Source organism: Raphanus sativus, chromosome 6 (genome assembly GCF_000801105.2).
Source record: "Raphanus sativus cultivar WK10039 chromosome 6, ASM80110v3, whole genome shotgun sequence".
Classification (NCBI taxonomy): domain Eukaryota; kingdom Viridiplantae; phylum Streptophyta; class Magnoliopsida; order Brassicales; family Brassicaceae; genus Raphanus; species Raphanus sativus.
The window spans coordinates 10,748,818-10,773,489 of NC_079516.1; the positions used below are offsets into that span (position 1 = coordinate 10,748,818).

The following is a 24,672-nucleotide window of genomic DNA, read 5'->3' on the forward strand; positions in this document are numbered from 1 at the left end:
TAAATAGTTAAATTTGGCTTGATAAAAATTAATTTATTTTTTAGATAAAAATGAAAATATTTTAAATATATTTAAATTATTTGTATATTATTGTTCCGCTCGTAGTGCGGATTTAGTCCTAGTACAATAAGATAAAAATGTCTCACTACTCGTTCGATCTTCTTAGTCGTAAGTGAAAAGCCGAAGAAAGAGTGAAGACCCCCAAATCGCGTCCCGAAAATCTACAATCCCCCGGCCAATAAAAATGCGGTCGTTAGAAGAGCTATCTCCGTTAGAATCCCTAGAAATCGAGAACGGCCTCTCTCTCGTCTCGCGCGTCAAGCTCTCTCTCACAATCCACCCTCTCGTCCCCTCCGTCTCAAAGCCCATCGACGAATGGCAACTCAAGCGATCCCTGATCGATTTCCTCAAGAACTCGACTCTCCCCTCCGTGGCGATCTCGGAAGAAGACATCGTGGTTCGCCGTCACAGGGACTTGAAGAAGCGGAAGCGCGAGGAGGCGGTGGCGCACGGGGCGTTGTTTATCCGAGATTTAGGGTTTCTCCAAGGCAAGAAGAAGAAGGAGGAGGAGGAGGGTTTGGAGAAGAAGTTTATAGAGTGGAGGAAGGTTTTGGTGGAGAAGATGAATGGTATTGAGGTGAATTTGGAAGGAGTGAAGTATAATCTGAGTGTGGTGCTTCCTGTTTCGGATGATTTCGAGAGGTTGAAGAAAGATTGGGAGGAGTTTTACGCTTTTGGTAATTATCTCAGAGGTTTCTTCTTTGATTTTGTTTTGTTGGAAAGTGTTTTGATTTTTTTTTATTTTTTTTTGGTTTTGAAGGGCATCCAAGGGAAGGAAGGAGAGAGGCGGATACGATGATACTTAGAGGTGTGCCATCAAGATGGTTTGCGGAGACAAGAGTTTCATCTAAGCCTTCTATGTTGGTTGCTCATACTATCTTCTCCACCTTTGGCAAAATCAGGTTACATTCTTTCCGTTTTTTTCATGTTGAATATGTTTATGTCTGTCCAAATCTGTGTTTCTTTTTTTTTACTTTATGAATGTGATGCTATGGGAGATGAGAGAGAGAGTTATCTATGGCTTGCTTTTAGCAGCTTTAATCTGGTGCTTTTGGTAGACTTCACGCGTCTACATAGGATGATAGAACAGATAGAGTTCAATGTATGACTTAAGTTTTCTCGTGGCAAAACATATAACTAAGAAACATAGTCCAGAACGAGATATATGAAAACAGAGAACTAGCTTTTCTTACCTTATGGTTCAATTGATCTCTAAGGTAAGATTTAGTCATATTTCATGGCCGATTTGAATAATGGTATTTTGAACTATGTGTTTCTCTAATGATAACTTCCTTTCTGAGAGGAAATGAAATCATAAATTTGCTTCAAAACTATGGGAATTGAGATTGATTTCGAAAAATTCCATTCGTTTTGTGCTGCTTTCGGTAGATTTTATGCTTTTACATTTTCTTTGCTAAGTGCAATCGGCGGAAAACCCTTTTCCTAACAACTAATTATGGTCTCATTTGCACTTCTCTGGTTTAATTATCTTAACCATGGTCATTTGTATTGAACTTGACGTACCATGTACGTTGAATAGTCTACTCTTCTGATCAGAGAATCTTATTTGTTTTGTTTACCAATGAGTCTGATATTAAATTAGTAAATGCAATCAATAATTTCATGTTGTGCCTGGTTTAACTAATCTTCTATAGGAATTTTAATGTTGCTGAGGACGATAATCTAGGTAAGGATGTAGATGAATACAGTGGAGACCTCGTATCAGGTCTCTATTGTAAGATTGTTGTTCAGTTCGAGAAGTACAACGACTTTGTGAATGCCATGAAGGCTTTCTGTGGCCGCTCAATGCAAAAGGTAAATATCTAAACCAAGCATTTTTCTTCTGGGGAAAATGGGCACTCGAGTTTGATTCATTCGCAAAAATGTTTTTATTGGATGTTTCTTGCTGATTCCTGAACTCTCTTGTATGCAAAACTATATTCTGTTGCTGTGTTTTTGGGGGATATTGTTGCTATATCCAAAGCTGTATTCTGGAATTAATATCACATGTAGTTTGGTACCGGTTATGTAAAATATGTATACACCCCCCTGTTCAATAGCTTTTGTTTGAAAGTAAATAGATGTAGTTTTGTTTGATTGTGTATAGGAAAAGAATTAAGGAACTTGAGGCATTGGAACATGACCGATGTGATCTGTTATTTTTTGGTCATCTGAGCAGGAGGGTACTCGGCTGAAGGCAGACTATGAACTAACATGGGACAAGGTTGGGTTCTTCCGGAACTCGAGGAGGGCATCGGATCACAGAGATGATGGATACAGAAACGAGACTGCTGGATACAGTACGGATGATTTACGTCGAAAGAGATTCAGGGTATGTATGCTTTTATGATCATGTAATTATAAAATACTGAATCCAGACAAAGATGTTTCTCATGTCTTAAACCTGTTTATTGGCAGGAGTAAAACACTAAGATGAGGTCTAAAGACGAACTTTGGAAGTGATTTGTATTTTAGATTTATCTTTTTGAAGCTCAGGATCTTGAGTTGTGTTCTTTATGCCGGATGATTATCTTTTATTTTATGGTTAAAATACATCACACCGAACTTCGTAAAATACTCCCACCTTTGAAACAGTGAGGAAACACACTTTTTTAATTACATCCATCCAAGCTTTTGACTAGTATTAGTTGTACTAGGCAACCAACCATATGTATAGCCAGTGATAATCTATTTATTAGATAAATTTTCTAATAGCAAAACTTCTAGAAGGACAATCATATCAATAACCAACGATTCATATTTTCTCAGTGATTAGATGAAATTTGAAAATAAACCGATAAGGGAGTTAAATTGTCATTTGAACCGGACAAAATGATGAGTAGAATAAACGACTGGGAACGTCAAAACTCCTTGAGATGACCGTAACCTATAAATTTTCCATTAAGAATGTCTATGTTGGGTCTGAGAAAGACCCATCTAAATAGATAAAAGTCACCGTCTCGCTTTCTTTTATTCATCAGTTGCAATATTGGTGATATGCTGAAATCTTCTAAACTATTAAAACTGAATACATTTATTATTTAACCCTAACTTTTTCTAAATAATTATAGTTTGTGCCACCTAAATTTAAAATAAATAATTAATTATAATTACTGCATTAATCATTTAAATTTACCTAGATTTTGTGGGAGATTTCATTACCAAAAATGTGATTAGTAGATAAAATTATTTTGACATAATTAATTGGAAATCAATTCAGACATCATTAATTGGAAATCTAACCTTACATAATAAAATTTCCAATTTTTATGTGTTTAAATACAAATCTAATATATGGAAATAACTAATCAAATGTGATTCTTTTGAAATCAAGCATTTCAATTTCCAACATTAATATTACCCTAATTTTAAAACTGTTTATTTTTTTTAAGTGTTGTATATTCCTCATTTATTTCCAATATAAAGTAATTCAAGAGACTTATTAAATTGAAAAGATAAAAAAAAATATATGCCAGAAACATAAATGAATTAGTATACACAAGCATATTATATGATTAAACTTATAAGCAAATACAATATATAAAAGTGATCAATTTAATAAAAAGAATCAAATTTATTAAGATGTAGTTTTAGTTAGTTCAGCATCTAACAAAAATATTAACAACCAACACATTTAAAATATATATAATCTAACTATAAATCAAAATTTTATAACAATACTTACAAATTTATAAAATATATCCGGTCGGACGCACGGGTCAAGATCTAGTTTTTCTTTAAATCTAGATAACAACGGCAACCTTAAAATAATATAAAAACTAGATAATCAAATTTAATCTAATCAAATCTTTTTACGTAAAAATCAAATATAAATATTTAATAAATGAGCTAATGTCTGACGTTTTGGTACCTACTAATCATGCTAACTAGAAAAATCAAATCCTGATTTCTTGATGACTTTCATAAAAGGGATCAAACTAGCAAGATTTCAAGCATGACTGCTACGTACGCCGCAAGCCTGGAAAAAATAAACATTAATATGACCATCTCCAGCGACGCTTTAAGATTGGTGTAGGACACGTTCCATGTGGAAGAGCCTGAATCTTAGGTCCCTAGTCTCAGTCGTATGGACTGGATAGTCTGCTGGTTTTATCAAGTCGATTAAAGAGTAGATAATTTTATAATTTTGACCTATTCAAAATACAAAGCAAAGTAAGAAACATAGAATTCTAAACTCGATCGAGGAGAAGATCGTATTTTACAGTAAAAGACACACCAATAAATAAACTTATTAACAAAGTTATTTTCATTATCTTTTTGATGAATTCTTATATTATTAGTTTGATAAAGATGTTCAAACTATGTTTGCAACAGTCAGTAGATAATCTGTAAACAAGAACATCTTCCCACAGCATATTTACACCTGTAGACATTAAAACCCTAAGAGAAATAGAAGAAGAATATACAATTTATCTGCTAATTTATCACAGTTATGAAGAAACAGTGAAGAAACAAAAGATAACAAGAAAATAAATCAAAGAACTTCACAAAATGAAAAAAAAAAGAGTTTTTGCTGGGTCACGAGCAGTCATAAAACGAAAATTCTACTTGCGAGGAGAATGATTACGAACAGTTCTTGGATTAAACGATGCTCTGTCTTCAATACTCAACTTCCTAGCGAAATCTTTCTTCTTCATCGCATATGATGAAAGTCCTCTGTTTCCTCTCTGTTCCTTGATCGCTGGTACCAAGTACCAAGCAATACAAGTGCACATGATCGAAACAGATCTCCCAAAGAAAACCAAGAAAATAAGAACCAATATCACAGTCACAGGCAAGAAACGGTTCGGTCTCGTGATCTTCTTCAGATTCTCATTCAAAACACAGCTCTGTTTCTCCTCTGTTTCAGGTTCTGTCTTCTTTGTTTCCTCTGCTTTCAACTCGTTGACTACTGTCTTGACTTTTGCAGCAGCAGAAGCGGCAACATCTTTGGTCTTCTTCTGCTTATGAAGATAAGACGATTTGATCACGACGGGGACACACTCACCCGAGCTTGTGAAAACGAATCGGACAAGAGGCGGGCCACCGGAATCGAGCTTCTTCGAGTAGATGCTCTGTCTCTTCTCGTCGAGTTCTGAGAGAAGCTCAGAGAATTTGTCGAGTCCACGGTTTGAATAAGGGTTCTTGCTCGCTTTTCTTGATTTTCTTGGCGAAGTACATGGAGTTCTAAATGGGCTCACCATTTTTTGTTCCGTCGATGATCTTTTAGTTTCTTTAATCTTGTGTTGTTCTTGTGAGATTAGGAGAGTTTCAAGGGATTTGTTTTTTTTTTGTTTTTGGATATGGAGGATTTGTTTGCCAGACAAGAGACGACCTTAGCATTAATATACAGGATTTGTATTGAATTTAAAAACTTTTGACGCGATAAGAATATTTGTTTTATTAAAACGATAAAAGAAACTCGTTTATAACAGTATTTAAAAAATTTTAAAAAATGCAATTGACTGGATCTGATGATGAATAGAGCGTTATAACTTGGTCAAAAATCTCAGGGCCTCAAAATTTTGTATTCTTCTAAAACAAATATTATGGATGGATATAAGAAGTTTCGAAGAACAAAAGGTTACATCATCGCGTATGTCTTCTCGCTGACTTTCTTGCAGTAGAAGTTAGAAAAAGTCTTTTCTTTCGTTATTTTATTTTGGCTTCGAGAAAAGCAAAATCTTAGCCAAAATCTAGTGGCTAATTTTATGTATATATCGCAAATATGGGCAACTAATTTTGATTTAAAAAAAAAAAAATTTGATTTATATGAAACTGAAGGAAACGTTTAGAACTTGTATTTGATTTAACAATCGGGGATTCTAGTAAAGCATATTATAACCATATAAAGAAATTATATTGTAACCATAATGTGTGTGGTTCAAAGAAAAAAAAACCATAATGTGTTGCAAATTTATTGTTTGTTAAAAATGTTTAGGTTCTGGGCATTTCGATTTTCGGTCAGGTATTTGGTAGTTCAGATAGAAACTTACGTACGGATTTATATAGGAACCAGCACTTTTTTGTTTATATTGATATTTTTGGGTCTGGATCGGTACAACTAGTAGAATTAGAAATCTACTAATATACGAAAAATATAGTGTTGGTTTGGTTTTGATTCATGTTTAATATTTAGCTATTTTAGATAATTTGGATAATTTTAATAAAATATTAAATATTTAATACTTCTTCTGTTTCACAATATTCTAGAGAATTTTTTGTTTCAAAAAGATCTATTTTTATATTTCAATACATATTTTATTAACTAATTGCAAATTTTAAAAAAATTAATTGCACTGATTGAATTTTCATTGCCCTGAAATTATGGAAAAAGATATTCACAAAAATATGCAAATTTAATGTATTTTATTAAAATGTGTGAAAAGTCTATAATATGTAATATTTTTAAACGGAGGGAATATAAAATATTAAATAATTAAGATGATTTAGATAAAATTTGGTTCGGTTTGGTTTGAATTTTTATTCCTACTCCCTCTGTTTTTTAAAGATCCATGTTCTAGGAAAAAAATTTGTTTCAAAAAGATACATTTTTTACTTTTTCAATGTATTATTAAATAAAAATCTGTTAACTTCAAGAAAATTAATTGTGTTTATTGATTTTTATTGGTTAAAAGTTATGGAAATTGTTATTCACAAAAATCAATACATTTTAATATGTTTTCTTAATATATGTGAAAAGTCTAGAATATGTATCTTTAAAAAACAGAGGGAGTATTTTTTTTTTTTTTGGAAGAAGTGTTCCATGTTTTGATGATAACTATTTGAAAGAGTTAGCTCAATCCGTTGCTCGAAAACTTGGCAACTTTATTAATTTCCTCCATCATTAATGGCCCATGTGACAATTAAGTGTCGTTCTGCTCGTTACCAGTGTTATACTGTTATTTAAGATCTTACGCGTTCCCACTCAGTATTTATTGACTTATCTATACAGTATAGACTATACTAAAACTTGGAGAAGAGCTATTATTTAGTGAGATATGAATATGATAGCTAGGAGTAGTTGGAGACTACAACAACATGGAATAAGCTATATTTTGACTTCAACATTTATCATCGTGCTTTATACGATATGAAAAGCGAAAAGTGATAAATAGAACTTAAATTCAAATGTAACTTTAGTTAACTATCTAAACTTTTTATAATATGCCTAAATCTATATTGATTGTACCAAAAGTTAATTATCCATTAATTTTGGCTGATTCGATATCTAATGTGGTAAGTATACAATATGAACTAGAACGACATTTTCTTATTTGGGTCAATGAACTATTTTTCTATGGGAACTTGGGAAGTATCATATACTATCTGATGAATATGAGCATGTTCTATAAATCTCTGAATCAAAAGTTATAGATCTATTTTTTTCACGGATGCTAGTTTTGATAGTTTGTGATTTAAACCAAAAATCAAACCATTAAACCTCCAAAAATATACCAGACTAGATGAACAAAGAACAAAAACATATTCCAATTTAACTAGGTTGAGATTGTAATCAGGTACTTTTAATGGTTTATTGAACATAACTAGGTCTTAATTTGGGTTTATGATCAATTTAATATGATTAAGTATTTATTTAGAAAATAGTAAATCAGTTATAATATTTGGATTAAAAAATAAAATTGAAATACTTTTATTGATAGTTATAAACCATATTTAAATATTTTTTATAGTTTATAACCTCAACTTATATAATGTGAAAATAGCAAGTTTTGATTTAGTGCAAATTCATGGAAAGATTAAAAATAATAAAATCGTAGTAATCCATTATAAATATTTTTTATAGTTTATAACCTCAACCTATATAATCAAATTTCTTAGGCATAACACAAAATACTCTCGCTACGAAATAAACTAGATTTTGACCCGCCTTTAATTATATATTTTATTCATTAAGGGTATTATCAATATTAACCGCTCTAACTTTTAACGTGGGAGCTCTGTTGCGAAAATTCACTTCGCAAATAATATAATAGAATACTCATTATATATGTGTTACTAACTAAAAGACTATGATAATAAATTATTATTTTATTTCGTTTGAAAATTCTTACATATTAATTATAATTTTTTGAAATTTTCTTTGTACACATATTTATTATATTGGAATAAATCTTAAAAGTAACTTAATATTCTCTTTTCAATTATATAAAATTTAGAATTTTATTTGATTAATATTTAGTTATATACATTATGTTTTCAACTTTGTATTTAAAACAAATTCAGAAAACAACACAACATACGTATATGAATTATATTTATATTTTAAAATATTTTTATATTTTGGATAAATCTTACTATCATTAATTTTAATCAATTATCTAATCAAATAAATTAATTTTCGTTTTTATTTTTAGCTTAATTATATATTTTATTCATTAAGGGTAGTATCGATATTAACCGCTCTAACTTTTAATATGGGAGCTCCGTTGCAAATATTAAATCATAATTACTAAATATTATATAATTACTCATTAATATGTGTTATACTAACTAAAAGACTACGATAATAAATTATTATTTTATTTCGTTTGAAAATTCTTACATATTAATTATATTTTTTTAAAAAAAATTTCTTTGTACACATATTTATTATATAGGAATAAATCTTAAAAGTAACTTAATATTCTCTTTTCAATTATATAAAATTAAGAATTTTATTTAATTAAAATTTAGTTATATACATTATGTTTTCAACTTTGTATTTAAAAAATATTCAGATAACAACACAAAATACATATAAGAATTATATTTATATTTTAAAATATTTTTAGATTTTGGATAAATTTTACTATCATTAATTTTAATCAATTATCTAATCAAATAAATTAATTTTCGTTTTTATTTTTAGCTTAATTATATATTTTATTCATTAAGGGTAGTATCAATATTAACCGCTCTAACTTTTAATGTAAGAGCTCCGTTGTGAAATAATTAGTTTTTTTTACTTATTTGTCAATATTTTAAAATAAAAAGATAATTTCTATATATATTGTGTTGTTATCTGAAAAAAAAATCTCTTAAAAAAGTTTTAAAAACATAACTAAATATTAACATTATTTTTTATTGTATTAAGCATATCATATAGTTTGCTTAATACAAGTATATGATATGGTTGGTGCATTTAACATTTTGTTGCTGAAACTTTTGTTCGTCTTCTTGGTGTGTGATGATGGTTTGTTTATACTTTGCCAAATACACTAACAGGACGCTGTTTGCCTCAAAGTTAATCCATGCTGGGGATTGCATTTTGAAGGTCCCTTTCAATACGGTATAGTATCAAAAATATTTTTTTTTCTTTTATCAATACGTTTTAAATATAATCTCTGTTGTTCTAAATTGATTTTTTCAGGAAATAACTCAGTGTGAGATCCATCCCTACATATATTATAGTTTCGTTGACAGACGAAGCTGGGAACATAGGAAAGCTTGCTGCTCTTGTTATGGTCAAATAAAGCTTGCCATCAACATTTTGGAGAAATCTTCCTTTTCTTCTCATGCACTGAAAGCAAGGAAGCTCTTGTATTGATAATGTCTATTTAAGCTAAACCCGTAAAAGCGCTTTTTTATCTCTCTCATCACGCTTAGAAAAAACGGTATGGGGAATTTCGTTTCCAATTCTCAAAACAATAACCAACATGAATTGAGAGATGATGTGTCAATGAGAAGCAAAGAATCACAATATAGAGGGAAGCTGTGGGAGTGTATGAAGACTCTCTCTGATTACTATCAGCTGATTAAAGCTGCGGTAGAATCTGCTAAGAAAGCGGTAGGTGAGGAAGCCCAAGCCGTCGTGGCACCGTCATCTGTTGGGCGAGATGTAACGAAGTGGAGAAAAAACCCAAAGGTGAGAGAGGAAGTAAACAAGTATTTTGATTTCAAGGAATGAGATGCTTGTAAAGAATCATGGATAGCTTTAGCACAATGTACGTATGCGGAAGATTGCGCTAAGGAAGACAAGGATAAGCTTATGTTCATGTTATGTGAATGTGTGGAGGCTCACTCTGATTATCCAGTTCTCGAGCCAGCTTCTAAAGTTGCTGAAGAACAGATGTTTAAAGAATTAGAAGCCGTTGTCATAACGTCTTCAGATCAACCAAAAGTAGGGGAAGACGGATTAACAGATCGGGCTTTGAGTTCATGAATGGAGGTGCTTGCAAAGAATCATTCACGCCTTGGTTAGATATCATTCTCGAGGAAGTAGAAGCTGAAGCTGCTGCAATCTCACGAGGGTTACAAGTTCTGATGACTTGATCTATGTTATCCATATAGAGAAAACCATATGATTTATTTGCTTACCTCCATATAGTTGGAATGTCTCTTGTTGCCAAACACTCCCGTAAGAGTTATGTTCAATATGCGTCTCCTTTATGAACTCTCAATACTCTGGGGACTTGCAGCACTTGTGACGGTAATGTATGGAAAATATGGTTTCACTCAAGCCTCTCTGTTTGCAGCTTTGCCAGCAATAACCATCACCATCTCTCTCATTATCATCTCAAAAGCTGTTATTAGGCCTGATAACAATAACAGCGACCTCCGAAGAAAAAAGTAATTTTTGGAACTCTTAGCTCATACCTTGGCTTGGCTTGATGTTTATGTAGATTTTATCTTTTGCAGAAAGGAGATTCACGAAGCACCGTATGGAAACATAGATATGTGCTTTCAGCTTATATGTTCTGTTCTATTCATGCTGTTTAAGGACAGCTTAATTGTTAGCCTACCAAAAATGACGACCAATTCTTTTTCTTTTCGACTTACGAATCAAGGATACATGATTTTATAATATAAGATGCACGAGGCGGCATCAATTAATGTTTGAGGATCAGTTGTAAGTTATCCAACATCAAATTTGTTCAAAACTTGTGCGTAATGGAGATTTGAGGAACAGTTGATGGAGAAGTTGAAATGACCATCAGCCCAACAGAAATTTCGGTGTCGTAGTCGAAACACGACCGGTTCTTTTCCTCGGCTTTGATCTTGAGTTTGTTTTGAATGACCAACTCTGTTCTGTATAATTTTCACATGAAATCTTTCAATATTATTTTGTTAGTATTTTTCTACTACTTTTTAATTTAAATTATTTTTAGTGTAAATATAACTTCATGTTCTTTCACATATTTTCTCCTTTGTTTTTCTTTTCCAACAATATTTAGACAGAATTCATTCAAATTATGTTTAATTTGATTACTATTATATAGTATAGATTCGCTTAAACCTTATTAACTAAGTATGAAGTATGAAGTTTTAAAGACAAATATGATAAAGAAAACAGAAGTCTATGTACAAACGTTACAGACACTTAAACTTTATAACCAGAAAAACAAGGCAGAGGAGGTTCCATGACACAAGTAAATCACACGATTATTAACAACATTGTAAGAAGCAAACATGAATCAAGTTTTTTTTAGAAAGTAGTTGAAAGATCTCTCTGAAAATTACCTTCATAATACTTGTGGTTAGAGTTCAGAGTTGTTCATGGTAGCAGTCTCTGGATGATAATGAACCATTTCTTTCCACATCAACTCTCTTATCATCTCCGCCCCCAAATCCTCATCCTCGTCTACATCAAGATCAGTAGGAACTTGAGCAGGAGGATTCGCGTTAGGGTCATACAAAGGCGCCATGTAAGGATGCTGAAGCGCTTCCGCGACACTAATCCTCTTGGAAGGGTCAAGAACGAGCATCTTCTGAAGCAGGTCGATGGCTAGAGCATGCGCATTCGGGTAAAGACGAGAGAATGATATCCCCGGTGAGTAAGGGAGTGATTCTATGTATCTTTTGGCTTTCGGGTTATCGATAAACTCGAGATCTTCCTCTCTCTGGCTCCCCAAAATGTTAATGATGAGTTTAATCTGGTTAAGGCATTCTGTCCCCGGGAATATCGGTTTTCTTCCGAGAAGCTCGGCGAATATGCATCCTACCGACCAGACATCGATGGAGGTTCCGTAGTTGTCACAACAGAGGAGAAGCTCTGGTGCTCGGTACCATCGAGTCACAACGTATTCAGTCATGAACTGACCTTTGGTGTTGCTAGTCCTCGCTAGACCAAAGTCACATATCTTTAAGTCGCAGTTTGCGTTCACAAGGAGGTTACCTGGTTTCAAATCCCGATGAAGAATGTTGGCTGAATGTATATACTTTAGCCCTCGAAGCAGCTACACCGAAAAAAAAAGAAAGAAACAAAATCAATAAAACAAAACAACACTGAAAACAGACAAATACGGACCCGGCTTCGAAACTCCGTGTGGTCACCCGGGATAGCGTTAAATCGCAAGAATACGTGGAGTGCCGTAGGCCTCGTGGGATTAGTCGGTTGACCTCGGTCGCCGGTGACCCCACGGTTATAAAAAAAAAAAAAAAAACAGAATACGCAAAAAAAAACTCGTATACCTGGAACAAGAAGTATTGGCAATGATCATTACTCAACACTTGAGAAGACTTGATAATCTGGTGAAGATCAGTGTCCATGAGCTCGTAAACAAGATACACATCCTTAAAGGTTCTTTTATGATTAGCCATCATTACATCTTTAAGAGCAATCACATTTTCATGCCGAAGATGACGAAGTAGCTTGAGTTCACGAAGTGTCCTCAACGCGTCGATCCTGTTCTGAAACACATTATGGATCTTCTTGATCGCTACTCTCTCGTTAGTCTCTCTGTTGACGGAAGAGCAGACAACACCGTAGGCGCCACGGCCTATGGGTTTGATGGGAACGTATTTGGTGTCGATCTCGAAGAGTGTTTGCCACATTGAGAAGTAATGCTTCCCTTGGTTGCTAACTCCGTTTGGTGGATCAACCCTAGTCGCCATTCTTCTTCCTTCATAACAAAGTTTTATAATTAACATTTTTTAGAAAGAAACTGAAAATGACTATCAAGAACACGTTAAAATCTGATCCCTCTTTGATCCCAGAGTATCTAGCGTCAAAGTGCTATCTGTTAATGGTGAATTAAAGAAGTTACTGTTTCAGATCACTCGAATTACTATTTTTATCAAAAGGTTCACAGAAGAGCAGGAACTAAAATTGAATCTTTGATTTGATCGATTTGAGATTGATGCAGAGAGCTTACCACTGTGCCTGTTGGATACGATTCAGATTTGTCGGTGAGCAAACGATGATCGCCGGTGAGATTCGGGTGGAGAGTGAGAGATTTGGTCAACGTTCTGACCGTTGACTCTGTACTTTCTTGTTTATTACCTTTTTAGAAGTTTGTGTCCGAGAATCATTTCTTTCATCTTTCCAGTAATCTTTCCTTGACAGTTTGGGCTCAATTAAGCCCAATTTTATTTGCAACATAACACGTTGAATATATTAATGTTAATTAGTGTCAAAAACAAAAAAGTGGACGTGCCGGAGTGGTTATCGGGCATGACTAGAAATCATGTGGGCTCTGCCCGCGCAGGTTCGAATCCTGCCGTTCACGGTTTTTATTTTATTTTTATTAAATAAATTGTTTTGTTAGAAAAGATCAAATGGTGGAAATTTTGGAACAGTAATAATGGGATGAAGTTGAACAAAAAAAAAGTAATAATGGGATGAAAAAAAAAGGATTTCAGGTTTGGCTGTTCAGAAAAAAAAGAAAAAGAAAAAGAAAGATTTCAGGTTTGGAATTTTCGCCTTCACGGTTTTTATTTTATTTTTATTAAATAAATTGTTTGTTAGAAAAGATCAAATGGTGGAAATTTTGGAACAGTAATAATGGGATGACAAGAAAAAAAGGATTTCAGGTTTGGATCTATTTCCGTTTGGAATTTTCGCCTTCTCGGTTTATGAACATTAGCAGTATTCAAAGCAAAACCTTTTTACAGCATAGTACGGTACTACGGTTTATTGATATCTGAACAAATTTTTAGGTGTGGCATCGTTTATTTTTTAGGATATGAAAACTGATTCCATATCTTGTTTATATAAAGTTGTTTTCGGTTTCCAGTTCCAAAGTTTTGGTTCGGTTTCGTTCTTTGATCGAACATAGACTTAATAAATCTATCTTATTAAAACAGAAATATTCCGTTGGACCTAACATTTATTTTTTGTAAGTTTTTAAATTAAATATACTTTTATACTTTATAGTTAAACATACATTAAGTCACTAATGTTCCTTTCTTTATACTACTATCCATGTTTCCAAACAATATACTTATTTCTTTATACTACTATCAATGTTTCCAAACAATATATTTTTTATACTACTATCAATGTTTCCAAATAATACAATAATTAATCTTAGTTATTTTATATCTATCATTTTCTCTTTAAAGTTTTGTAGAAACGTCATAATTTCATAAATTGCAAAATAGTGAACTTTAAAATTTCGATTATAAGATTACAAATTATGAAACTATTACAATTTAAATCCAATTAGATTACATATCGGTCATCCATCAGTTCAATCGGTTTGTCTCGGGTTTTAGTGATTTTTTAATATGAATATTTTAAAAACATAAATTGAATTGTCAGATCTCCGGATTAACCGGTATAATCACAATCGGGTTGAATTTAAAAATACTGATTTAAATGCAAAAATATTTTAAATACACACTCTTTAAAAATAACCAAAATATTTGTTAAATTATTAGTGAAATTTTTCATCGTAAAATATTCCGCGCTTCAAAAGCGCGGATCAAAATCTAGTTTAGGAATACAATAATAACCACAGCAGCGACGGTCCAAACGAGTTAAAGGCCCTACTTATTTTCTAAGAAACTGTGGCCTTTGTCAGATGAAATATAATTTTTTCAGATTTCTTTTTTCGATAATATTTTTAGGCCTTAGTCCTTTGCTTACTTTGCCTATGCTGTGGGCTGAGCCTGAACCACAATAGAAATTCTATAAATTAATAATACTAGAACTTTGACATTGTATATACATTAATTAAGTTTTTGGAATTTAACTTTTATATTATTATATATTGTTTTGTGTGTATAAAATATGTTTTATAGAATTTTACTAAATATCATCAAATATATTGAAATGTTAATAAAAATAGAGTTATTATTGTGAATATAAAAATAATAAAATGTTTTGTTTGTACATATATAAAATGTATACATATATAAATTATTAGTTTACGATTTTAAAAAACCATATATTTACACAGTTTTCTCTCAATATTTATTATTTTATTATTTGATCGCTTTGTGTCATGTTTTGAATCGGTCTAATATGGAATCGAAAGATTTATTAATTTATAGAGTTTATTAATTTATCATACAGTTTTCTATAATAGTTGTATAATTTACAAAAAAACTTTATCTAGTGTGATCAATAGAATACATAAGCTAATTATAACAATGGAATAAAACGTCATTACAAAGAGCTATTTCTGCTACCGTGATTTCAGATTTGAGTGGTTAATTTCAGCTTTTTAGATTTGATTTCATTGTGAAAAGTCATTAGAGAATCCCGCCGAAATTGAAGCTGATTTACTTAATATCTCTTATTCCCTGTCTTTTCTTCTCTTCAATTCCACATTGAGATCTTTCAAAGCATTCTCTTTATCAAATGCTATCAATCTCTGAGTTGATTGAGAGATTGCTAAATCTCTTTCTTTCTTTATAAGCTGTACTTCTTTTTCCAGCCTCTCATGGTTCTCTCTTGAGGCTTCTAGAAGCTGTTTGTCCAAACACAGCTCTTTCTCCGGCTTGTTATATCTTTCTTGATTATGCTGAGCTCAGACTTCAGTTTCTCCTCTAAAGCAACAGTTTCTTGTCCCTTCAAACACATTCAAAACCTGTCTTAGAACTATTGTAGTAGTCTGATCATATTTGTTATGCGATATATTTTGTTACTATACTATTTTATCATGTTCCATTCTATTTGACGGTTACTAAAAAGTTCTACATTTTGTTTAGATATATATTTTGTAATTTTCTTAACTTCTAACTATCATTACATATTTTTAACCAGTAAAAGTATTATGATCTATATTGTATAGTTAAATATACATAATATAATTTAAAATCTGGTTTAGAGTTTAATATTTAGAAAGTGAGGAGATATGGTATAGAGTCATGATTAACTTTTCCATGCAATCATAAATATTTCATAATTTCACTAATATATATATATATATATATATATATATATGTTATTTATTTTGATACATTCTATATGGGTTTGTGATTTATATTTAGGTAAGAGTCTAGTGATTAAAGTTTAGGGTTTAATATTTAGAAGGTGAAAATATACAGTTAGGATCATGATTAACTTTTTCCATGCAATGATAGACATTTCGTAATTTCATTAATATCTAATATGTTATTTATTTTGATACATTCTATTTGAGTTTAGAATTTACTGTAGAGTTTATAATTAAGTATTTAGGGGTCGGATGGGATTAGGGATCAGTGTTGAGATATTTTTAGTATTTAGAGGTTGTAGGTGAGATTATAATCCTATACTAATTCGGCAATATGGAATAAAACATTCAATATATATGTATGTGATCAATAAAAATATACGTGGATAACTCATCCTTCTTTCATTTGGAATAAAAGTATACGTGGATAACTTTTTTGTTTTTACACTTTCGGCTAAGAAACTACTATTATATCTCTAATTTAAGAGACGGTTAATTTTTCTTAGTTAAAAATCTAAGAAAAGCTAAGAACCATTTCTTAGCCGAACCTAAGAAACACAATTAAGTGACCGGGGTTAATTATGGTCTAAATGTTAGACACTATCCTATGTCAAAATCAATGACATTTACCTAATTTGTATTCAAAATATGGTTAGTTACCAAATCTATCTATATTATTAAAATTGAAGTATAAATTGAGTTTGTTTGGAAACATATTTAACAATTTAAAAAATATGTTTGTTTGAATACTTGGATAGAAGTTAAAAAAAATATGTTTGTTTGGAAACATAAATAGCAACTTAAAAACAGTTTTTTTTAAAAAAAAAATAGGTTTGTTTGGAAACATAAATAACAGTTTAAAAACAAGTTTGTCTGAAAACATGAATAGCAGTATAAAAAAGATATAATGTTGTTTGGAAACACATATAACAGTATATTAAGAAAAGAATGAATTTATGTTATTAAGAAACTATCTATTTGAGCCAATTTAAAAATATACGAAAATTAGCTAATCTAATTATCTAAAAATATCATTGCTCTAAAATAATCATAAAACAAAATTTAAACTTTATATATATATATTTCAAATGAAAATAATGATTTATATCAAAAATTGATTCAGCATATACATATATTCAAATTTTATTTTTACAAAAAAAAATTATTTTTACTAAAATATTTTTCAAATAACCATTATTGAACAATGTTTTCTATATATATAAGAAAAATACAATAAAAAGTCAAAATTTTATATAGAAACTTAAATTATGATTTTTAATTTCACATTAATTTTTAAAATATATAATATATGTGATTATTTATATGATAATACATATAAAATACTACTAATTATATGTTTACTCTGTTTTTAAAGGAGAAAAATAGATCGTGAATTAAGGGTGGACGTTCGGGTACCCATTTGGATTCGGTTCGGGTCAAAGATTTCAGTCTCATTTGGATATTTCTAAATTTTGGTTCGGATTCGATTCGGATTTTTACGGGGATAAACAATTTATACTATTTTTAAATTCATTATATACTTTAAATTTCTCAAAATATAAACAAAATAATATATTACATATAAATTTGAATAATGTATGTCAAAGTAACATGTAAATTGGTTTGATTTAAATATTTGGATAGAGATTTTATTGGTGTTTTGAATATACTTTAACAATTTTAGATATTTACATATGACTATATATATTATAAATTATTTAAACCAACTTAAAAGTACCCTATATATTCTCGATGTTTTAAATACATTAAAAATAATATATATATATAGATATGAAAGTATATAAATATATTTTGAATATATTCGGGTATCTGAAATATTTCGATTCGGATCAGATTCAGTTCTCTAAATACCAACATTTTAAATAATTTGAATATTTAATCAATTTCGGTTCAAGTTTGGTATTTTTTTTGGATCAGGATCAGTTCGATTTTTGGATTCACATGTGTGCGGGTCAAAATCTAGTAATCCCTTAAATGAACTAAAAAAAGAAGAGATTCAAGTAAAGCTCTAATAGGAGAAAACGTATTTAGCTCAAATGAGGCGACTCAAACTTCATGTCTGGTTAAAACTTTAGCTTCCTAAAATGTCAACAATGTACTGTAGAACGCTGATGACATAGTTTGACGAGATATATTAAGCCGAAGCAAAGGAAAAGCAATTATGATACAAATTCTGAGCGTTAGCTTAGCATACAACAAAGCCTCGCTATTTATTTGTTGAGTACCAGGAAATAGCCGTAGAAAGAATGCCATTTATTTAGAATTATTTTCACTTTTAACATATACAGGGGCGTTCATTGGACTAAAGCCATAAAAAGAGAGCCAAAGTATCCTAACAAAAGTACTGAAAAGATGAACAAAATTGATCCATATGTTGGCGATTTTGACAAGGAAGCTACCTTGTTGTGGCAGTTCAGAAACTCATCTTTTGCTTGTGCGTCTGACACCAACGATGTGGTTGTGTTCTTCAGACTCGCACGGAGTGTTTCCCATTGATCAGATAAAGGATGATCTCTACCCGCTTTCTGACCATCCATAATCATTGAGAATTGTGATTCTAGAGTTGAAAGAAGGTTCTTCGTGATTTCAGCTGCACCAAAGAGCAGTCTTGCTGTTTGAGATTCCTTCTCAGCCATTAAGCTCTAACAAAATGCAAGAGAAACAATTTGAACTCAAATATCTTTTTATTGATAGTCTGGAAAAAAAAATCACAAAAGATAAAGTAAGCTGTTTACCTTCATTGTGACTATAACATCGTTATAGACATCCTTGCAATTAGCAACTGACTCGTATAATCGTTTTGGAGTCTCTTTCATGTGCAGCGTTTCTTGTTTCAGCTCAGACATCTCTTCCATAAGTTTGTTGTTCCTAACTACTTGTTCGTTGAATTTTACCTGAGAATACATTATTCATGCATAAATAAATAATCTTATTACCCCAAATCATTTGGTATCAATCATATCAATTGCAGTTTTAAAAATGGAGATATATTTCATTTAATACTGATAAGAAGTTCAACTTATGGGAAGAACTACCTGAGGCAAGTCTCTAATTAAAATGGAAAGAGCATTTTCACTTGAACAACCGATAAAGACTAACCTGCAGACTGTCCTTCTCATTAGTCAGCAACTCAATCTGACTTTTGAGATTTTCCACCTCTTTGTGATCTTCAGGCGAGCATTCCTAAAAGAAGATTTACCAAATATTATGGCCAGCTTAGTGTACATGTTTTTAGGTGCTGAGATCCTCACAATAGTGATGGTTGAAAATCATACGAGCAGCATACAAATTTGGATAATCTTAAGGTATTCATCTATATGAAGTTTCAAAATTTAGAAAATTCTCAGCATATATGATGAGCTAGATACCAGCCAGTTCTGATTTTAAAAGGCAAGCTAATAAAGAGAGAAGAACCCCATAGAAGTCTCTACTCAATGTAATAATTTATGTTACTATTGGAAGATAAAAGGAGTAAAGTAAATGCATCTACTCACCATGGTTGCAGTAGTTAAAGGAGTGGGTTGACATCTAACTGCAGGTGTGAACTGGAGTTTATCAAGGTCTGCAACAAAACCTTTGTTTAGCTTCGTCCAAGTGTCTTCTTCGGCCATATCTCCAAATGAATGAACCATCGGACTAAAACTAGACAGTTCAGAATAATTTGACCGGGCAACCACAAAGGAACGTTCAGCTGATTTAAAGCAAGGAGTCCCAGGAACATCGCTGCTATCAATGACATTGCATAACCCGTCTGGTGTTTTTCTTAAACTGATATAGTCCTGCCAATAACATATTTTTTTTTACATAACCAAGAAAATGAGTCCACCACATAAGCTCAAAATAACAACCTTTTTTTTAACAAAACTGATGATATGTTAGGAGTTTGCTAACTAAAGCCTATAACTCTGTTTGAGGTTGTATTTACTTCAGGAAAGTGTGTGGATGTATAAGTATACATCCAAGAAAAGCCGGACATCACCTAAGCCAATTAATGAATCCGTACCTCTGGCTGATTCCTCTTGAAATCTGAATTAGTGACAAGATCGTTTAAGTTCTCAATTTTCAACTGTAGACCCTTAATGCACTGCTCCTGCTCCTTATGTTTCCTTCTCTCTTCCTCCAGTTGTGTTTTGAGCCTTTCACATTCTAACTCATACTGGAAATCAAAACAAGATTGTATTTTTTTTATGCTGTGTCTGCTCAATGTTCTATTCAATTTACTAGAAAAAGCGGGGAGAAAACCACCTTGAGCATCTGATTGCTTAACTTCAATATCTCTTGTTCCAACACTTCAGCATGGGACCCCTATAAAAATTACCAATGTTAGTATCATTCTCACTCCATGTACTCGAAATAAAATTTTGATTATACCTGAAGCTTCATACGTAACTCTTCTATCTCTAACTTTTGGCGCTTCAATAAAGCAGCATCAGTCAAGATCTGGAGCATTTAAACAACGTCAGATTATATCTAGATAAAGAGGAAGAAAACTACTCAACAGAACACTTGTGCCGAGGATCATTTTCGAAGAAAAGAAAAAACATAAGGTAGAATAAATAGAGAGTTAATATTATTTCTCCAAAGGACCAAAAATGCTTTTTAAATTTCAAATGCAGACCTCGTTCACTTGAGCACAGTTGGTGATGCGCTTGGCTCTGCTTGCAAATTGAAGGGTTCCTTTTGATTCCTCAATATGATGCTACACACATGATCATGCAACTTTGATAAGTCAATTGACTGATCTTGCGCCTCAGAGGATTAGTAAAAGCCAGGAAAATGCAAAACCTGACAACAATAAAAACGTCCTTTTACCTCTTCTGGTGCGATAGTGCATATGATGCAAGTCTTTGCATTACCACCAAGCGCAGGCTGAAGAATTCGAGTCAGCTTACTGTCTCGGTATGGAATATGTGCCCTATAATCAAGTATAACAGAAGTGAGTTGAGCTGTATCGTTGTTAAGTCTAGCCAAATAAAGGGTAAGAAAAATACCTTAGCTTTGCACTCTCACTTAGTTTATTGATGACATTCCCAAGAATCATTAAGCTCTTATTAATGTACTTTCCTTCTGTCAAGCGTACTCCACCAGCACCAGTTTTGGCAATTCGCTCAGATCCAGCCAAGTCAACCAAATTCTACATTGAATTAAAAGAACACCCGTAAGAGAGCAAGCAGCTTTTGAAAGATGCTAAAGTGAAAAATTATCACTCACCAAGACAGAGACACGGATAGCATCAGAAGAATTATTTTCTTTTCCCCTGCTCTCAATCACCTATCCCACCAGCGAGATGAGATCAGAATGATTACTTTTAAAAGATTCCATGCATATCTTCCAAAAAAAATAACATACCATCCTGAAGATGGTGTGGGATCTGCTACTGTGAACGTTCATATTAGTCTCCCCAAAGTGCCTATTAACTGTTAGTTAAAGAAGACCATGTAAATACATAATCAAAACGCAGGAATAAAAAAAATGCTTGTTAATTTAGCTTTGGGTTAAAAACCTTCTCCAGAATCTAAAAGCTTTAGAATCTGTTCAGCGTCACTAACAATTTCTTCCGTAAGGCCAGCAACAAAGACTCCACGCTGTACATAAAAAAAAAGAAGCAAGTGAGTTTACTCACTCTAAAACGTGAACTAACACCTGTAAAGATTTATTATCCAACAAACCTACCTCCAAATGTTCGTGAATCTGCAGTCTCTGGTTCTCAACAGCTAAAAGATCATTGATCTCTTCATTATAAATCTCCATGTAAGAAACCCGGATGAGAAACTCACGATCAGATATCTAGAAAACAGAAAACACACAAATCAAGAATTGCACACTTTTTTTTGGTAAAACACAACATATGATATGACTCATACCATTTCTATTCTTTGGAATATATCCCTAACAGATCTTCGAATAATCCCTGGATCGGTCTCAGAACCCGTCATTGTAAACGTCTTTCCACTACTAGTTTGCCCATAAGCAAAGGCAGTACCTGAACGAAATCACAGTAGCACTTCCACACATCAAAACTATATAAGAAAAATGCCTCAGATATATATTAGTTAAGATTACTACCATTGAAACCCTCGACGACGGCATGGATGATATCCTTGGTGAGAAGCTCGTAGACGCAGGCATTAGTAGACCTTTCGTCGAACACATGATCTGCAAAAAAAAAAAGATAAACACCTCCAAGAGTATATATAAAGACGAGATTTTGAAGCTACCCATTTGAATAGAAATATAAACCCAGAAGAATAAGTGAATACCGAAAGCGTAAGAAGCGGTGGAGATTGGGGTGCCGAGAGACTTGTAAAGAGAGATCCTGTTGTCTTCGACTTTCCAGTGAGAAGATCCCGTTTCCGATGATGATTCCGGTGTCGGTGGTCTCACTCTGACAGCTACGCAGATCTTCTCCATCTTCTGAAAGTGAAAGTGCCGTTTTTGAATTTGAATCTCAAATGATAGGACTGTGGATACTAATGTAGTTTTGGAATCTTCTTTATCCCTCCAAAGACGAGATCCTTGAGTATTCGAATGCTAACAAAATTACAATCATATCCTTCATTTTTGGCAACAAAATCCTCATTTGATACTCAAAATCAATTTAGATATTAACCGAATAAAATTCTGATAACCGGACCCATACTAAATTGACATTCACATTTTTTATAAGTGGTCTCGTAGGAGAGTGGTTTCTGCATCAATTGAAGATGTAATCTTGTAATCTTTTGGGTGATATAACCGGTCATCTCAATGAATTTTGCTCATGGGATGATTCCGATGTGCGGGAAGTAGTAGCTGAAAAAGTCCGCTCCCTGGGTGCGGAACAGTGTAGTAGCCTAGGTGAATCCTGAAACCTACAAACGAAAATTGCAATTGTTAAAACTAGATTGACAAATTTATGTGTATAAATAATATAAAAAAATAATTAGAAATTAACAAATTGTTTTTATATATATTTTAAAATACATAAAATGTTTTAAAATTTTAACTAATACTTTAAAAATACAAAAAAAAACCTTTTCAAATGTATTTCAGTTTTTAAATAGTAAAAAAAAACGTTTTTCAGTATCTAAAAATTCCAAAAAAACATTTATATAGTTAATAAATATTTAAAAACATTTTTCAGTATCTAAAAAATCAAAAAAAAACATTTATATAGTTAATAAATATGGAAAAACGTTTTCAGTATCTAAAAATTCCAAAAAACATTTATATAGTTAATAAATATTTAAAAACGTTTTCAGTATCTAAAAATTCCAAAACAAACATTTATATAGTTTATTACAAATTTTAAAACGTTTTCTGTATAAAAAAATATTTTTAAACGTTTTTATGTATAAAAAATTATAAAGTTTTACAAACACCAAAAAATGTTTTTAAAATTTATAAACTTCTTAAAATCAACCATATAATCTATATACATAATCTAACAACCTAAAAACCTAACAAATCCACTAATCTAACAAACTAAACCTAACAAATCCACTAATCTAACAACCTAAACCTAACAAATCCACAAATCCAACAACCAAAACCTAAAAATCTATAATTCAACCATTGAAAACCATAAAGAAATAAAAATATAAAGAGGGATTTGAAGAGTTACATGATAGGAATTGAATAGAGAGAGAGGAGGCCGGAGAGAGGTGCGATATCGGAGAGAAAGATGGCAATATCACCGGAGAGAGGTGAGAAATTGAGAGAGAGACGCGGAAATGGAGAAGAAAGAAAGGATGATATTTTATATAAAAATAGACTGATGGAATTAAAGTCATCGGAATGTCGTCGGTTTTTAAATTAAAGTCGTCGAAATTTCGTCGGACTAAAATTTAAGCAGTTCCCGTAATAAATTTGGCGGTTCTGTTTCCCGGTAAACCAAAAAATACCGACGAAATTATGCATTCCGTCGGTATTTCGTCGGTATTTATGAGAAATGTAAAACGATATTTACGAAGAGTAAAATATTCGATATTCGTTGGAATGTCCTCGGAATGTAGTCCGTTGGTATTCCGTCGGAATATTCCTAAGGTTTGGGGTTTCAAAATACTTATCTTATGATCAAATTCAAAATTTTGATACTATTTTGACAATCTATAAGATGTTAAACAATAAAATAGTTTATAGAAATCGATATTAAACAATATTAATTTTATGATATTAGATTCCCATAATATGTTTGTTTAAATATATAAGTGTTATAGTGATATGTTAGTGATATGTTAATATATATATACGTAAATATATATTTTTTAGTCGAAACTATTTTTAATGTGAACTAATATCTATTCCAAACCTAATTTGGAAATTTTTAGTACTAGTTTTGACATTTATATTGATTATTCCAATTTTAAAAACAATTATACAATTAAAAGTTCCAAACATTTATAACTTATATTTTTTAATTTTTATCTTTTGTTAATGAATGAATTTTTTTAAGAACTTGTAAAAAAATACTCCAATAAGTTATAAAAATATATGAAAAAGCTAC

The 24,672-nt window shown here is 31.7% G+C and overlaps 4 protein-coding genes and 1 non-coding gene across 6 annotated transcripts; 2 read left to right on the forward strand and 3 right to left on the reverse strand.

Annotated features, from left to right (window-relative positions):
* Positions 1-138: 138 nt before the first annotated feature.
* Positions 139-2,635, forward strand: LOC108805641 (uncharacterized). Of its 2 annotated transcripts, XM_018577571.2 has the most exons (5): positions 142-737; positions 821-962; positions 1,716-1,875; positions 2,240-2,392; positions 2,479-2,635. In XM_018577571.2, the coding sequence occupies exons 1-5, from the start codon at positions 245-247 to the stop codon at positions 2,482-2,484; spliced, it is 954 nt and encodes a 317-aa protein (XP_018433073.1). In that variant the 5' UTR covers positions 142-244; the 3' UTR covers positions 2,485-2,635. The 2 variants fall into 2 exon arrangements, with proteins under 2 accessions (XP_018433074.1, XP_018433073.1); XM_018577572.2 differs by lacking the exon at positions 2,479-2,635 and having other exon boundaries at positions 139-737; positions 2,168-2,358.
* Positions 2,636-4,383: 1,748 nt separating this feature from the next.
* On the reverse strand, positions 4,384-5,409 carry LOC108809218 (uncharacterized). Its single transcript, XM_018581363.2, has one exon. The coding sequence runs from the start codon at positions 5,262-5,264 to the stop codon at positions 4,626-4,628; it is 639 nt and encodes a 212-aa protein (XP_018436865.2). The 5' UTR covers positions 5,265-5,409; the 3' UTR covers positions 4,384-4,625.
* A 5,912-nt stretch (positions 5,410-11,321) lies between these two features.
* Positions 11,322-13,317, reverse strand: LOC108806402 (mitogen-activated protein kinase 2). The gene is made up of 3 exons (XM_018578507.2): positions 13,158-13,317; positions 12,475-12,905; positions 11,322-12,239 (listed from the first exon to the last, which is right to left on the reverse strand). The coding sequence occupies exons 2-3, from the start codon at positions 12,895-12,897 to the stop codon at positions 11,541-11,543; spliced, it is 1,122 nt and encodes a 373-aa protein (XP_018434009.1). The 5' UTR covers positions 12,898-12,905; positions 13,158-13,317; the 3' UTR covers positions 11,322-11,540.
* A 112-nt stretch (positions 13,318-13,429) lies between these two features.
* On the forward strand, positions 13,430-13,511 carry TRNAS-AGA (transfer RNA serine (anticodon AGA)). Its single transcript has one exon. It is a non-coding gene; the product is annotated as a tRNA-Ser (tRNA).
* Positions 13,512-18,419: 4,908 nt separating this feature from the next.
* LOC108807218 (kinesin-like protein KIN-7N) lies at positions 18,420-22,735 on the reverse strand. Its single transcript, XM_018579476.2, has 17 exons — positions 22,448-22,735; positions 22,254-22,343; positions 22,052-22,170; positions 21,861-21,974; positions 21,691-21,772; positions 21,537-21,604; positions 21,399-21,458; positions 21,179-21,321; positions 21,000-21,102; positions 20,806-20,886; positions 20,559-20,627; positions 20,433-20,492; positions 20,191-20,343; positions 19,682-19,966; positions 19,287-19,370; positions 18,923-19,081; positions 18,420-18,829 (listed from the first exon to the last, which is right to left on the reverse strand). The coding sequence occupies exons 1-17, from the start codon at positions 22,596-22,598 to the stop codon at positions 18,482-18,484; spliced, it is 2,169 nt and encodes a 722-aa protein (XP_018434978.1). The 5' UTR covers positions 22,599-22,735; the 3' UTR covers positions 18,420-18,481.
* Between the last annotated feature and the right edge of the window lie 1,937 nt (positions 22,736-24,672).

Coding starts and splice junctions, on each gene's coding strand:
- LOC108805641 (XM_018577571.2), top strand. CDS start 245: ATGCGGTCGTTAGAAGAGCTATCTCCGTTAGAATCCCTAGAAATCGAG. Junction 963..1,715: donor TCCACCTTTGGCAAAATCAG/GTTACATTCTTT, acceptor AATCTTCTATAG/GAATTTTAATGTTGCTGAGG. Junction 1,876..2,239: donor GTGGCCGCTCAATGCAAAAG/GTAAATATCTAA, acceptor TCATCTGAGCAG/GAGGGTACTCGGCTGAAGGC.
- LOC108809218 (XM_018581363.2), bottom strand. CDS start 5,264: ATGGTGAGCCCATTTAGAACTCCATGTACTTCGCCAAGAAAATCAAGA.
- LOC108806402 (XM_018578507.2), bottom strand. CDS start 12,897: ATGGCGACTAGGGTTGATCCACCAAACGGAGTTAGCAACCAAGGGAAG. Junction 12,240..12,474: donor GCCAATACTTCTTGTTCCAG/GTATACGAGTTT, acceptor TTTTCGGTGTAG/CTGCTTCGAGGGCTAAAGTA.
- LOC108807218 (XM_018579476.2), bottom strand. CDS start 22,598: ATGGAGAAGATCTGCGTAGCTGTCAGAGTGAGACCACCGACACCGGAA. Junction 22,344..22,447: donor CACCGCTTCTTACGCTTTCG/GTATTCACTTAT, acceptor TTTTTTTTGCAG/ATCATGTGTTCGACGAAAGG. Junction 22,171..22,253: donor CGTCGTCGAGGGTTTCAATG/GTAGTAATCTTA, acceptor GATTTCGTTCAG/GTACTGCCTTTGCTTATGGG.